This window comes from Peromyscus eremicus, chromosome 7, assembly GCF_949786415.1.
Source record: "Peromyscus eremicus chromosome 7, PerEre_H2_v1, whole genome shotgun sequence".
NCBI lineage: Eukaryota > Metazoa > Chordata > Mammalia > Rodentia > Cricetidae > Peromyscus > Peromyscus eremicus.
The window spans coordinates 33,673,127-33,690,352 of NC_081422.1; the positions used below are offsets into that span (position 1 = coordinate 33,673,127).

At 35.6% G+C, this 17,226-nt stretch overlaps 2 protein-coding genes across 2 annotated transcripts; both read left to right on the forward strand.

Moving 5' to 3' along the window:
* Positions 1 to 835: 835 nt before the first annotated feature.
* LOC131914215 (olfactory receptor 8B3-like) lies at positions 836 to 1,789 on the forward strand. Its single transcript, XM_059266807.1, has one exon. It carries the CDS (start codon positions 836 to 838, stop codon positions 1,787 to 1,789), a length of 954 nt encoding a protein of 317 aa, XP_059122790.1.
* Positions 1,790 to 12,390: 10,601 nt separating this feature from the next.
* LOC131914216 (olfactory receptor 8D2-like) lies at positions 12,391 to 13,329 on the forward strand. The gene has a single exon (XM_059266808.1). It carries the CDS (start codon positions 12,403 to 12,405, stop codon positions 13,327 to 13,329), a length of 927 nt encoding a protein of 308 aa, XP_059122791.1. The 5' UTR covers positions 12,391 to 12,402.
* The last annotated feature ends 3,897 nt before the right edge of the window (positions 13,330 to 17,226 follow it).

The window sequence follows — 17,226 nt, forward strand, 5'->3', positions numbered from 1 at the left end:
GAAGTGGATTCTCAGAAATATTTCTGTGAGTATATTAATTTTACACCATTAGAAATTTATTTGGTTAGTTTGCATTTCATAAGTCTTTTTTAAACTTGTTTCATTTATTCTCTGGGTCTTTCATGCAGTATATTTTTAGGATAGTGTTTCCCATTACCCAACTCTTCTCAGAGCCTCTTCCCTTTTATATCCACCAAATTACATTTTCTCTTTAAAAAAAAATAAGAGGGAAAAAAGCCACTGAAATTCATGGAGTCTGATTTGTCTTGGCTATATACTCCTGAGAATAAGGCCTGCCTTGGAATGTGGTTGATATTTCCAGTTCCATTCATTTGAATAAAGTGAATTATCCATTTCTGACCAGCACCTTTTTAAGGAATTGTTTTATCAACCCCGAGTCTGAGTGTTTGCTGGTTGCAAGATCTGCTGAGATAGTGGCACACAGAAAATGATGCAGGAAGATTAGTTACCGTTTAATAAGGTGGATCCTCGGTATCTTTAAGTTTTCCTATGTAAGCAATCTACTTGATGGGATTCTAAATATTTTACCCTGAGCAAGGCACATGTTAGTGATAACACTTTTTTTCAGCCACTTTTGAAATGTGTATGGCTACCTCTGTAGAAAGGAAGGGAATTGTACCTACAAAAACGCTAAGAGCTGAAATAGGAATCAGGCAGCCTGGGACAATTTCTTGCTGCAAAGAATTTCTTCAAACTAGATGATGTTGCAGCCCATCCAAGGGTCTGAGAGGGAACCCCAGAGTCCAGAAAATGGATGGGAAATGTCTTGGGTAAGTTCAATTTTCGTTAATTGGCTTTTTCTTTACCTCTGTAGATGAAGATCTACAGAAGAATGACAGTTGGAAATTACTCCCTGGTGACAGAATTTATCCTGGAGGGCTTAACTAACCGGCCAGAACTGCAAATGCCCCTATTTTTCCTGTTTCTAGGAATCTATGTGGTTACTATAGTGGCCAATCTGGGCTTGATTACACTGATTTCGTTGAATTCACACCTTCACACACCCATGTATTATTTCCTCTTTAATTTGTCATTTGTAGATATTTGCTACTCTTCTGTCTTTACCCCAAAGATGCTAATGAATTTTGTGGTGGAGAAAAACACCATCTCCTACGCAGGCTGTTTGACCCAGCTCTACTTCTTTTGCTTCTTCGTCATCACAGAATGTTATATACTGACTGCCATGGCATATGACCGTTATGTTGCTATTTGCAAGCCACTGCTGTATAATGTTATATTGTCCCCACAGATATGTGCTGTGTTCGTACTTGGGGCATATGTGATGGGATGCTGGGGTTCCCTGGCCCATACTCTTTGCATGGCAAGACTGACCTTTTGTGATGCAAATCTTGTCAATCATTATTTGTGTGATATCCTCCCAGTGCTCCAGCTTTCCTGCACCAGCACTTATGACAATGAGGTTGTGGTCTTTGTTCTGGTTGGCATGAACATTGTAGTGTCTACCAGTACCACTTTTATCTCCTACGGTTTCATCATTGCCAACATCCTCCGCATCAGCTCCACACAGGGCAGAGCTAAAGCCTTCAACACCTGCAGCTCCCACATAATGACTGTCTCACTCTTTTTTGGAGCGGCAGCATTCATGTACATGCAACCATCTGATGTAGAATCTATGGATAAAGGAAAAGTGGCCTCAGTGTTTTACACAAACGTTGGACCCATGCTGAACCCCCTGATCTACAGCTTAAGGAATAAGGATGTCAAGCTTGCTCTGAAGAAAACCCTGAAAAGAAAACTATTTTCTTAATCAGAAATAGCAAAATGGTAGGAATTTTAATTATTTTGAGATATTTATCATGACTAGATACTGACTTTAATCAAACACAATTCAGCATCTCTACTAATTTAGAGCCATGTTTGCTTTACTCAACACTTATCCATTTTCCTTGCCTCTTTTCTCAACTCTTACATAGATAATTATATAACTGAGACATTGAGAACCAATTAAAACATAATACTTTAAAGTTATTTCATATGGAAATATGTTTATTGCTTGAACAAATACAATTGATTTGATAAGCAATTAATCAAATAATATCACACATCACCGACTTACAATGTGAGGTAGGAGGTTGATTATGTCTCTGTACCCTACTCGGCAGTGCGCATCTTTGGTGTCACAGTAGAATTCCTATGACACAGACACAGACTCAGATGTTCTAATAAAAATAAACCTAACGAACGAAATTGGTGAGCATTTTCGAAAAATGTGTTTCAATTATTCTTTCATGTTTTCAGCAGCAGCTGCAAAATCTGCACCGATTTCCACTGCCTCAAGAGATTGTTAATGACAAACAGAAATGTTAGCCAGTGTAAACATTTGCTCAAGGTGAATATCACAGGGGAACACTGCCTTTCGACATTTGATCTCAAATAGTCTCTGAAGCATCAAGATTTTTTTCCTTACTGTTCTTTGCATTTTTGTTATAGTTATCAGTTGATATAGTTGGCATTGATTAAACATTATTTCTGTTTCCGCTAATAGATCATGAGTCTCCTTGTTCTGAACACGGTAACATAAGATAAACTGCATGGCACAGTTCTCATTTTTGTTTGTTTTGCTTTTGTAAGAGGCATTATTGTCAAGATTGAAATTTTACTTACTCTGAAAATTTCAGAAGTGGTATAAATGTTTATAAAAAATTTCTGCTATGTCTATTCTTGTGTATGGTCTTTATGAGTACCTTAATCAAAAATTTTCAGAAACAGTAAATCATGAGTAGATAGCTTATTTTTATGTATTTACAGCAAAACCCTTTAGAAATCATTTTTAAATTGCTACTGTGGCATATCAGCACATGTAGAATATGAAAATGTTTAACTTACAACAACCAACAATTCTATTTTGATCTATAGAGTAGAAAATGCCCTTTTTTCTTAGATGTTGGTTTGAAATTAAAAGTTTTTTTTTTCAAATATAGGAATGTGATACTATGATTAGTTTGTTTCGTCCAAAGAAGATATGCAATGTAATACTGAGTAAAGATATTTGCTGCAGGTAAATGATGCTGAAGGAATATGCTTTATTATACTCATGGTGAGTTTCAATGGAAACCTTTCTGGAGTGAAGAAATAGTTTCTAAGTCTAAACTATGTTACCATTCATCAAGTAGGAAAAACACATTTGAAAACACATCCAAAGTAATAACATTTCTACTCTCTTCATTGAGAATGTTAACATTTCATTTTATTTTACTAATTCAAAGTCTTGCACTTGTTTCAAACAAATGAATTAATAATATGTGTGTGGAGACTAACAATTGACAGAATAAAATAACATGGAAAACAGTTTCAACTCTAGTCAGTGTGAAAGCATCTTGAGAGCAAGGCCAGTGAGATCTGGTGTCTTTCAAAACCCTCACATTTTTTTCATGGTGGGCCAGCACCTCGGAGGGCCCGAAGAGAATGTGTTCTGAAATCCCCCACACCTCTCCCATGTGTCTTTGTGCTGTCATTCCTTTTTTGCAAATCATTTGTTCCTGCACTCTAGATAATAACACAGGGTGCATGAAAAATCCCAAAGTTCTCTGTAAGAAGCCTTAGCACAAATCCAAATCCAGAGCCTTGCCTCAGAAATATAGAAACAATTTTTTAAAACAGGAAATGATTTACCACCTGTGGTAAGAAGTATATGCAACAATAGAAGACATCAGGGCACCAAGGGTCTTTCTTAATAGATTATGGATTTACAAAGGATATTTTGAGCATCAAATGAATCAAATTCAAGCCCGGTCTTGGCCTTACCTTCACTGTGCAAACAGCTGGCCATTCTCTAGTTTATATCACAATAGGCACAATGTTTACTTTTTGTAGAATTTACTCTGTTAAAGCACACTTGTATCTAGCTCTAGGAAGAGGTGAGAACGGGTCACCAGATTGGTAACTATTAACCATGTAATTGAAAGATTTAGAAAGTCTTTTGAAGATAGGTTAGTATCATTACCACTAAATTTGTTTTGAATGGTGCTATTATGTATTTAATGTATCTTATAGCTCACAGTTCATATCTGAGGAAAAAGTAATTTATTATGTTCTTGAATGTCTGCTACACACTTAAAACTGCTTCAAACCATCATGATTATAAAAACGATATTCAGACAATAAAAATACCAAGGTACCATGAAAAGGTGACTTGGTGATATTAGAAATAAATGGAAAGGGGTAAGAAATGTGTAATTGTTGGAATTAAAAGGCAGATAGGAAAATTTAACATGGATCTAAGGAACATGTAGTGCCCAGAGGATGAAATCAGAGTATCTAAAATAACAAAATGACAGTGGTGTGTGTGTCTGTGTCTGTATGTGTGCCTGCGTGCATGCATGAGAGAGAGAGAGAGAGAGAGAGAGAGAGAGAGAGAGAGAGAGAGAGAGAGAGAGAGAGAGAGAGAGAGAAAATTACCAAGTCTTTTGTGGATCCGTAATGATCAAGAGTCATTCCAAACATTAAAAAAAGACACAGATCTTACACATGTTAAAAATAAACCTCAATTATATGAGGTTATATAGATATTATAGAAAACTGTAATATTTTGAAAGAAAACAAAAACTCATTCACACATGTATGTAGTGTTTATGATTACATTTACTGACCTGCTACACTCTTTTATGCCCCTCTCTCTCCGAAGGATCATTTTCACTTCCTAATTAGTTTCCCTTCTTCTTCCTTCTACTTTCATTTCTTTCTTTGGTTATTTGTTTTATTGATATAATGAACTTAATTAGGTTGTTCACAGGAGTATCAACCTAGAATCCTGCATACAGGTAAGCTGACACTCATTAATAATCATGAAATACAGACATTCTAATACATAAACTGGGGCATTTATTCACTAACAAGACCTTCTCACTGAAACAGTGAACAGATAAGCACACTTTAGAAGTAGGAGCTAGGAATGAAAGGAAGGTAAAATGACAAAACATGGGAAGAACTTGGTGAACACAAGTAAGTTTAAAGAGACATTTTCCCAAGAAAATAACAGAAACATCAAGCATGTTTCACAACAATGTGACATTCATTTTCAGAGAGCAAGAACACACAAAAGGAGATAGATTAGTGACATAGTAGTTTCTAACCCTTTAACTATTTAAGAGGAAGTTATGCACAGATTGCTTTAAACATTGCTAATTCAAGAGGAGTTACAAAAATTCATGGAGGCCTCTGAAATGTGAAAATTTCAAATGTGAAATTAAAAAGGAGATACAAACAAATCATATTTAATTTAATAAGAGAAACGAAAGTGAAAAAAGGTTGCTAAACAGAAAGTACAAAAAAGAAAACACAGTATTATTAGAACCTAAGATACATTAATAACAGTGACAAAAATGAATGAAACAACTAAACTAAAACTTCACCATAAAACAGGAGTATACTAATATAAATGATGAGGAAAAAATATAGGACAAATAAATATTACAGTAAAAGAGGGAAATTAGAATACATTTAGAACTGACTCTGACACGGGAGACAAAACTGTTTGACACAGCTAAAGTAGTACTTGGAGCATGTGGGAGTTTGAAAGGGAGTGTTCGGAGGTTGTCCTTGTTGGAAGAAGTGTGTCACTATGGGGGCAGGCTTTGTGGTCTCTTTTTTTCAAGTTTCCCTCAGTGTGACAGTAAGTTGAGTTTCTGTTGCCTGCAAGATGTAGCAGTCTCAATTCCAGCCCCACCTCTCCCTGCATGCTACCATGTTCCTTGCCATAACGATAATTGACTGAACCTCTGAAACTGTAAATGAGCCCCCTTAATTTAAATGATTTCTATATAAGAGTTGCTGCGGTCGTAGTATATTTTTACAGCAATAAGGAACCCTAACTAAGACAAGGCCACTATAGCCTTGAGTTAACTTCATATTTTAAGAAAAAATTCTGACTTTAATATGTTAATCATGGATTTTAAACATCAGTATAAACTCAAATAATCCTGAAATAATAATATAGTATTAATATTTTAATAATAATACTTTAATAACAATATAATATTAAATGTACTATATAATTTAAAGGATAAATATTTAGGAGAAGCTGAGCCAAGTGGTACTCTCAGTTCCTGGAAAGGTGGAGGTAGAGGACAGCCAAGGATACAAAGTGAGTTTAAGGTCAACTTGAGCAATTTAGTTACATCCTGCTTCAAAATAAAAAGTAAAAACAAACCTCAGTATGTATACAGTCAATGGCAGAACATTTCTGATCTATATTCAGTCCCCAGTGTGGTCAAGCAGATGTAAAATGTATGTAACTATATATATATATATATATATATATATATATGTGTGTGTGTGTGTGTGTGTGTGTGTGTGTGTAAATAAATATATGTGCATACATATGTGTGTATATACATACATATATATGAATAATAAAAAAGTAAAACACAGGAACAACAAAATAAAAAATTGATAATTAAAATGACTTATAAAAGGAAAAACAAAACCAAATTATTCAAGTAATAATTGGGCAAATTTTAATATACATTAAAATTGAAAAGGGAAACATACTCAGAATTAGCAGATATGCATCATATATCTTTAGGATATTCTGAAATTGGAAAACATAGATGAGGTGGAAAAGTTTTAATAAACCATTACTTATCAAACTATGATTTTAAATGATCTGAATAAACTTCTAATCAACAAAGAAATAGATGGTTTATAATCCCTAGATCTCAGCCTCATATGCTAGGCATAGTCTTATATTGAACTTCTAAATAACTATAAAATAATATTAGTTCATGCATTTAAAAATGTTGGCTATCTTGAATTTTTAAAATAAATTTACCAATAGCATCAACTCTGAAATCATATATAAACGCACAAGTAACATTAGGTGGACCAAGCAATCTCATGTGTAAATGTAGGAATACATATATTTAGTGTGTGTGTGTGTGTGTGTGTGTGTGTGTGTGTACATGTGTGTGTGTGTGTATCTGTCTGTCTTTCTGTCTTTCTGTTCGTGTGTCTATTCAATAATGAAAGAAAAAGAGGCCATGAATTAAAGAAAGAAGAAAAAGGAAATACATGATAAATTTTGGAGTGAGAAAAGGGAATGCGAAATGGTATAATAACATTTTAAATAAAAAAAATAAAAATAAAAAACTGTTTAGAGGACAGTTGCACACTGGAAGTCACAATGATTATGGAAGTATATGCAAGACTTTTGCAAACCCAAGCCAGACCACATCCTAGCTTGGAGAGGGGAGCTAAACACAAACTCCTACCCCTAGCCTTGGAACTACTGGCAATTGTTAGCTGCTAGGGAGGGAGAGACAGTTTTCTCTAAGAATGTAACACCTGGTACGAATAGAAGGCAACACACAAGAATATTGGTGCATCACCAATTATTCTTGAAGCTAAAATAAATAAATAAATATAAATAAACCTGACATAAAATTTTGTCGATAGGAAATGAGGACTCCATTTCAAAAGATTTTTTTTGGGGGGGTTGTGATTATGACCAAAACAATCTCAAAGAACTAATTAATTTATTTTAAATTAAAGCTAAGTATGGTGGTATATGCCTTCTTTGGAATGGGCAAGGAATGTGAGTTTCAGGTGAGCTTGGATAAAATAAAATCCTGACTCAGATTTTACTTTGTTTCAACCAAGTAAGAAAATATGAGAAAGGAATACTAGGAGCAAGATCTCACATATTTTCAGTGGCCAATGGTTTCAAACAGTATTAAGGATTATGTGGATCTAGGTCATAAAGTAGAAAGTTGGGATTTGAACAAGCAGTCTAAACTATATGAAATTCCTGAGGCAAGTCTTGTCTCACAGGAAAGGATGTTCTAATTGCATTTAGTCTTTAGGCAATAGTAGTTGAGGCACCGTGTATCTTCACAGATGCTGTGATAGAAACATATAGACCAGTGAATAGTAAGATCTATTATTTCCTGAGAGAGTAAATCCCTTTAAGACTGACTGACATCTACTAGAGTAGAAAGCAGAAAACAAAAAAAAAGAATAAAATAAAAATATTTTGTAGATTATTTTATGAAGACAGAATGGGATAGATTATTGAGTTTTGTTAATAGTGTTGAATCCTTGGGGTAGTGAAATGTTACTGAGATCATTAAAACCCTTGTTTGCTTTCTGTATTAATTGTGTGTTACACAGGGGCCAAATCTTCAGAGAGTCTGTGCACCTTTGGGAATGGATTACTAGTGTATTTCTAAATCCAAGATCAACATTTTCAAACAATGTAAGTTCTCTGTGATTGAAGCAAACATCTTAAGGTAAGTAGATTCAAATTTCTCAGAAGGTTCAATAAGTCATGAATGATATCTGAGTGGTACTGTTCAAATAGTCTTAACAATAATTACTTCATCAATACTGTAGATTTATCCTGCTAATCATAACACTGTACATTCTAAACTTTGAAAATTAATTTCAAACCTACATTGTCTCATTTAATTATCTAAAAGGAATTCCACACAATAAATTTACTACTGAGGTAACTAATATGTAGTTAATGACTAAAATGAAGTAACTCAAAATTTGATGCCATGTAGTATAGTTCCACAGTGATGCTAAAAATTTTAACACTATGCTATATCACTTCTGATATAGCGTTTGTTCATTAGATCATATTCACTTGTTTTTACATGATTTCAAATACCACAATTGCATAAAGAAAAAACAACTGCTCTAAAAACACAGCGTAGAAAAATGAAATCAAGGATTTAATATATTCTCACTTGCTCATTATCTGCCTGAATGTACACTCTTCTAGTCATATGTTTAAAGATTAGGTATTGCCGGGCGGTGGTGGCGCACGCCTTTAATCCCAGCACTCGGGAGGCAGAGCCAGGCGGATCTCTGTGAGTTCGAGGCCAGCCTGGTCTCCAAAGCCAGTTCCAGGAAAGGTGCAAAGCTACACAGAGAAACCCTGTCTCGGAAAACCAAAAAAAAAAAAAAGATTAGGTATTTATAGAAATCGTTTCCATATTTTATATTAGACAGAGAAACAAAACATCAACCTTTGTTTTCATTTTAGTCACACATATATTTCCTCTCTCTTTCACTATAATATAAATGTATAAATGCTTATTATTTCATGGATAACTTAGTAGACCTTGTGAGCATCTGTATTTTAACATATTGAATATCACTTACTTTTTTTGGATACTCATAATGTATATCAAGAATTGCAGCAGACAAGTGTTCTATCTAATACCATTGCATATTATTGAACTACAAAGACAATAGAATTGTGGGTGTCAAAAAAGGGGAGGAAAAAATAAGAGCCAAAAATAAATATCTCATTTTCTGCCTGCAGAGAGCACATGTTTTAGGCAAATGAAAGTTGCTCATTTTCATTTTAATTGTATATAATATTTTATTGCCAGTCAAAGATTGCATATATAATATCTTATCTTTGCTCACCTGTGACTTCCACTATGGTTTACTTAGGTAGGAAGTTTAAATATTGTTTCAAGCTCTCCTACCTCTTTGAGATGACAATGTCAAAACACATTCATATAAATTATATTTACATGAACGATTTGGAAATACCTCTGTGTACTCTAACAGGACCAAATTTTCTGAGATCTAGATAAATTTGCAGTTTGAGGACTTACGATTTTACTGATTTTTCAATTTCTTTGGTAGCCCCCTTTCATTGCTGTTTAGCTGCTCTTCTTAGAATACTCAGCAGGGCTTAAGGGCTTTTACATGTCTCCCTAAATCTTTATAAGTTTTCTCTTTTATTTTGACCTCTTGTATTTGCATCAAAAGTATTTCCTAAGAAAGGAGGATATTAAGAGTGAACAAGATGTTATGATCTCTATATTGGTTTTGTATAGATATTTTCTGATACTGTTTTTTAACCCTGAGGTTTTAACTCACTAAATAAGCATCTCCAGATAAGGGCGATGTTCCTGCTCATCTTCTATTGGGTTCTGCCAAAACATACAGTGATGGGGTTTGTTTGCTCCATCAGATGAGCAATTGAAACCTCAAAATCATCTGTAGTTTATCTGGATGACTCTTCCTTACAAAAGGAAATCAGCCAGTAATGTTTGCACCGAATCAAAACTGTGGTACCTATTAAGTGCCACAAACAGCTGTATGCCTCTTTCTGCCGTACTGCATGGTGTAATGGTTTTTGTATTGGTATAAATTAAAAAAATCTCAATCTCATTCATATGGTTAACCGATCGAGCTCAGTTCCGCTCTTAACAGGACTGAACACCTTAGTAACTCTGAAATTATCCTAAAAGTGTGGTCCTTTTTGTTTTATTTTCTGGGACAGGCCTTCGCTATGCAGCCCAGACTAGAGAATCACTTTTTTTTTTCATGATTCAGATTCATTACTCTATTCTTTTTTGTTGTTGTTGTTGTTGTTTTGAGACAAGGTTTCTCTGTGTAGCTTTGCGCCTTTCCTGGAACTCACTCTGTAGACCAGGCTGGCCTCGAACTCACTGAGCTCCGCCTGCCTCTGCCTCCCGAGTGCTGTGATTAAAGGCGTGTGTCGCCACCTCCCGGCTCATTACTCTATTCTTGAAGATAATATCCTATTGTATCCTGTGCATTAATATCTCATCAAATCTTGTTCTAAAATACACAGATACAGTGAATATATTTAAGAAGTTGTGGAAGGCCTTTAAATATATTGAAACATATTTCTCTACTTCTTGGATCTTAAGAATGTTTTTATACAAAATAAAAGTAGTTTATTTATTGTATACATTAATGTTTTCTCAATTTACTTTTCTCATTTTTTTAAAAAAATGTGCTTTAAAACCACATCAATTTGTAGCACAAATCTTAAAAGGTCTTATTAATAAAAACAAACCCAGAGCCAGGAATTGGTGTGAACGCTGAAAGATCAGAGGAACAAAACCAGCCACAGCTAACCTCACCTCGCCAATTCCTCAGCTGATCCTGTTTCCTCAAACTGGAAGCCTCTCATTCCTCATCAGAATGGAACTCAGCTGAACTGCTGCTCAAAAGCCTAAAAGCTTAACAGACTCTAGTTCCTGGTCCTCACACCTTATATACCTTTCTGCTTCCTGCCATCATTTCCTGGGATTAAAGGTGTGTGTCACCATGCCTGGCTGTTTCCAGTGTGGCTTTGAACTCACAGAGATCCAGATGGATCTCTCCCTGCAGAATGCTAGGATTAAAGGTGTGTGTGTCACCATTTTCTGGCCTCTATGTCTATCTAGTGGCTGTTCTGTTCTCTGACCCCAGATAAGTTTATTAAGGTACACAATATATTGGGCGACACAATATATCACCACATCAATTTCATGACATGATATATTTTCCTCTGTCGTGAAATTGGGAACTTTTATTTATAGTAATATTATTAGTATATATTACTAACATTACTGTAGTATATTACTTATTATAGTAATTTATGTGAATGGGTGTTTTGTCTGCATGTATGTCAATACATGATATGCATGTCTGGTGACCGCAGAGGCTAGAAGAAGAAACTCTTGGACTTAGGCGACAAATGGATGTAAGACTGCGGGTTGGAACTAGGAAATGAACCCTGGTCCTCTGGAAGAAAAGTCAGCACTCTTAACTGCTGTGCCAACTCAACTGCTTGCAGGAACAATTTCAATGCAAAATTACTCAATAAAAATTATCAATGTTAATTTTTAAGAAGCACATACTTCAATTATGTTTGAACTTTAGGAGATTCTAAATAAAAAATCATGGAGTTCTGATCTAATGAATTTGAAAGAATGTCAGTGAGAAGTTGGCTTCAAATGGTACAAGGAAAGAAAATACATGGAGGAAACACTGATTTATTGGTGTTTCAGATACTACACCTGAAAGTCAGCTCTACTTGGCTCTCTCAAGGACAGGGCTGGCTTCAGGTATACTTTATCATAAAACAGTAGTAACATACTTCCCTTTCTTACAGCCGTATCAAGAAGAATGCCTTAACCTATTCCTGCTTTTGATTCTGAGAAGAGATGTGAAAGATTGAAAGTCTAGGATGAACTGAGTAATTTTTATAATCTTTGCTTTTAAACCCAGAACCTCTTTTATTGTATCTGTATTCTCCAACTTTGGACATACACATTTATTTTGTTTAGTGATTGTGTTTATATTATATCCATACAATCTTGTAACAATAATTAATGAAAAGGGGCCTATGAATTTTAAATAGAACAAGGAGAAGTATATGGGTGGGCTTTCAAGAAGGAAATAGAAAAGGAAATTTTCTAAACACATTATAATTTCATAAAATAAAAGAAGTAATTTTAAAAACTGTTTATGAAGTACACAAAGGTAAGGGGAAATGGGGTTATCAGAGATGCAATCTATCAGTAAGAATCAGAAATGAATAGTGACCGTCAACCTTTTCTCTCCCTTCTCCTTATAGATAATATTTTATAAGTACTGGCTACAATGAATGACTCTTCAGTGACTGACTTCATCCTTGAAGGGCTAACAAAACGCCCAGAGCTTCAGGTCCCGCTGTTCCTCCTGTTTCTTGTAATATATGTGATCACAGTGGTGGGAAACTTGGGCATGATCATTCTGATCACCATCAGTTCTCAGCTTCACTCTCCAATGTACTATTTTCTTAGTCATTTATCCTTCATTGACCTCTGCTACTCTTGTGTCATTACACCTAAAATGTTGGTGAACTTTGTGTCTGAGAAGAACATCATATCCTTTTTGGAGTGCATGGCACAACTTTACTTCTTCCTTCTTTTAGCCATTGCAGAAGGCTACTTCCTGACAGCCATGGCCTATGACCGCTATGTTGCCATCTGTAGCCCACTGCTTTACAACATTGTCATGTCCCAAAGGGTCTGTTCCATAATGATGGCTGTGGTGTACTCACTGGGTTTCTTTGGGGCTACTGTCCATACCACACGCATGACAATGTTGTCCTTTTGTGGGTCTCATCTTGTCAGCCATTATTTTTGTGACATTCTGCCCTTGTTGTCTCTATCTTGTTCCAGTACCCATATCAATGAGATACTGCTATTTATTATTGGTGGAATTAATACCCTAGCTCCTACACTGGCTGTCATCATCTCTTATGCTTTCATCCTAAATAGTATTCTTCGCATCCGCTCCACTGAAGGACGTTCCAAAGCCTTTGGTACCTGTAGCTCCCATATTATGGCTGTGGGAATCTTCTTTGGCTCTATAACATTCATGTATTTCAAGCCACCTTCCAGTAATAATATGGAAGAGGAGAAAGTATCCTCTGTGTTCTATACCACAGTGATCCCAATGCTGAATCCCCTAATATACAGCCTGAGGAACAAGGATGTAAAGAATGCATTGAAAAAGGTGGTTGGGGGAAGGCAGTCATCCTAACATTGAGAGATGAAAACAAGGAAAGATGAGATGTCCTTGGCATTTCTTTGTATGTTTTTCTTTCCTCCAGAGAAAACAGTCATCATTGTTTGAGAAATGATTATTTTATATTTGAGAATATTTTATATTTGAGGCATGTTTATGCATTATCAAGTAATATAATTTACTGATGGATAGTGTAATCCTTGTAAATGTTGAAATAGAATAGAAATTGATGAAAGAGGAAGGGTTGGAACATTGTAATATTTTGATTATAATAAAAATAGTGCTCTCACTGGCTGGAAAGTAAAGATATCATTGCTATCTTTGAAGAAATGTCTTCCTGAGTGTTGGGCACATGAACTCATTCAAATACATTCTTGTCCCTTTATTGCCACAAGATAGATGCTGGAGTGATGCAAACTCACAGCAAGGCATCCCAACACCTGCTAGAAGCCCAGGGCTATTTGTATATCTCTTCTCTCTTGTTAAGTGTAGGAGTAGTGAAGTGCAGTCTAAGCACCAGTTTAGGTCAGTTAATTTAAATTTTAAACATGTCTCTAGAACTGTAGCTTAAGAAGTTCCTGTAAATTTAAGCCACCACATATAAGGAAATCATTACAACAACTGTAAAAATTCATAAAAAAAAATCAGAGTTTAGGTCACTGCTTTGTCGTTTTGATATTACTTTCTTATGAAGAGTGGTTTCTGTCACATTTCACATCATAATATAAGCTGTGTGTAATCAAAAAGAGTTGCAGTGATTAAAGAAATATCACAGAATGTACTAGATGATGACATAGAAGTGGGAAATGTGGAAAAAAGCTTTGGTGTCCTCAAAATGAAAGCATGCTCTACACCTACACATATTAAATTGAGAAAAACTGACATTATTTTCTGCAGCCCATCTGCCATCTGTTGTTTTTCAGCCTTCATATTTACCTTGAGTTGTGTATGTTATAGCTTTTCAACCTCATCAAATTGTGTTTCAAATGAAAAAGTGCATGTATAGTGTGGTTAAATTTAATAAGTTTTCTTAAAAATAAAAAATATTTAAGACTAAAGAATTCTAAAAGTTAACTAAGTAAAAGCTGTATTTGTAAACATGTCTCTTTACACTGAACAAAACACCATATTAGGAAAGCATCCTGGAAGTGGAAGAGGAGGCAGAAGAGCCGAAGGGGATGGAGAACTCCAGGAAACTGAGGCCCTCTGTATCAACAGGACCAGCTCCCATATGAACTCATAGAGCCTGAGGTAGCACGATCAAGGCCTGTTGGAGTCTGCAACAGATAGTGTCCTAGAGCTGAAAGGAGAAGTAGACACACGCCCCACCCTAGCCTAGAAGCTGTCTACAGTTGACAACCACTTGAAAATGAAAGTTTGGTTTTGGTAAGGGAGTCTCACTGGGAAACAAACTTTTCTTGAAGATAGGCCCCTTTCCCAGCAGTAAATGCCATTAGAAAATGAACTCAGTTGTATCTTTGGGCAGTTTTATCTCATAATGTTGTGCTGGGGCATTTTAAAGCTTAGTCTTTAATTTATATCATGCAGATATACAGGTCCTTGTCATATATATTATGGCTTCCAGCTTAGTGTTTTTTCTGGGATTCCTGAGTATGTAAATGAGTGGGTCTCTGCATCACTTCTCTGTTTCTTGTTCCCTTTCTTGGGCTCTTTTCCTTCTGTTTAATTTGTCTTATTTGAGTTTTTTTTAAGTCTTATCTCTTGTTATTGTTATCCCTGAGAAGCCTGTTTGTTTTCTAATGTGAGACAGCAAGGGGGTGAATCCAGATGGGATGAGAGATGGGAAGGAATTGTTAGGAACAGAGAGAAGGGAAACCCCACAGGATCTATTATATGGAAAAATATATTCTCGGGAAATGAAATTAACAAAAAGAACAAAAGCAGTCAGGCCTGTGTGTGATCCAATCACTTGTATGCTGATGAAAGATAATTTTAAAGCTGAGTCCTTGGGCTACACAGCAAGATTCTTCCTCAACAACAACCACAACAAGCTACAAATAATAAGAAAATAAGGTAAGGAGAAGAAACTGTGTATAATGGCAGTATGACAAATCTGTAAATATGCTGTTGAGGGAAAATCTTAAAAATCTCAGGGTATCTGCTCTTGAGACAATGGGAGAGCCTGCATGTTTCAGAGCCCCAGCCACATGTTAATGATACCTTGAGTGTCTAAGACCTTGTTTACTTACTCCTAATGAACAAAGCTCCTCTCTTAAGACTGCTCAAATAAACTCTTAACACTTGTTCTGGCTGTTTTTGTGTGTCAACTTGACACAAGCTAGAGTCATCATAGAGGAAGGAGCCTTAGTTGATAAAATGCCTCTTTGAGATGCAGCTGTAAGGTATTTAGTCTTTTAGTTATCAATGGGGGAGTGTCCAGCCCATGGTGGGTGGTGCTATCCCTGGGCAGATGGTCCTGGGTTCTCTAAGAAGTCGGGCTTATCAATCCAGGGGAAGCAAGCCAGTAAGCAGATCTCCTCCATGGCCTCTGCATCAGCTCCCGTCTCCAGGATCCTGCCCTGTTTGAGTTCCTGTCCTGACTTCTTTCACTGATGAACAGCAATAAGAAGTGTAAGCCAAATAAACCCTTTCTTCCTCAGCTTGCCTTTTGGTCATGGTGTTTCGTTGCAGCAAAACAAACTCTAACTAAGATAACAGTTTGTTTTGTTTTGTTTAAGTTACTCAAAGCCAAACAAAAGAAATTATCTTCTGTATAAAAAAATAAAATAAAATCTTAGTCAAAAACCAGCTATTCATATCATATTCAATTTTGCATTTTCATAGATAACTTGTAAATACATAATAATGGCTTTCTTTCCAACTGTCATTACTCTTGGGACAAATGGTAATATGAGGCCCAGAAGCCATTTTTAACAGTCTGTTCTTAAATGCTGGAGACTCTAGGGCATTGGAGTAGGTATGTGTGTTTTCTATTCCCAGTAAGTACCAAGTTTCAGAAGCATCACATAAAAGCTGCATATCTCACGGCACACCTGATTATGGGTCCTGGGAAGCAGATATCCTCTGCTTCAGGACACTGATATTTATTCCATTAGATGAATATTGATAATTTACTTGAGACAAAATATTAATTCATCCCTTAACTCTAGCGTGTGTAAGAAAACAGGAGGCATTACTTGGATCATCATAATAATCATCTGTTATATGAAAAAGAAACGAAACAATTTCTAAGAACTTTGCTTTCTGTGCAGGACCTAGGTAAGTGCCCAGCCCTTCTACAGGATGTGTTACTAGAGCCTCTGTATCATGCTCATTAACCTACACATAGCTCCCAGAGAAAGCAAGAAAGGCTAAAGTCAACCTTAAATACATCATCCCTTGCTAAACATGAATACCTGTTTCCTTGTTAATGTTGAAGCAGTCATCTTAGACCATGAGAAGAGAGATCATTAATTCATCCACCCTAAACTGTCCTTCTTTGTTTCCTCCTGGTTTCAGAAGCTCTAGCCAAAGTGTACCCATTGTGAGGTAAAGATTATTCAATGTGACAATTTCTCTCAGGCCTCCAGAATACTCCTTGATATTTCCCATATTACTCTGAACTTCTAAAATTAGGAAATGTATAAAATCTAAATAATCTAAAGAGTTAGTATAGTTTCATCATATTCATTTATGTGAAAAGTTTAGGATGAAGGAGAGATACACAAATATACAGTCCTCATTTCAAGCTGGTATATTTTCACCTCTCCACATTATATGAGAATGTTCAAATTTGTAATGTATAGAAAATATTGATTACTGTTTTGTATGTTGAATGTTTACATTGCTGGCTTTGGTTTTTCATAAGGATTCTTAGAAAATTGTATTGTGATTCTCACTTCTCATTAAAATTCATTAAATGATTTGTCCAAAGAATCAAACTGATCCCTA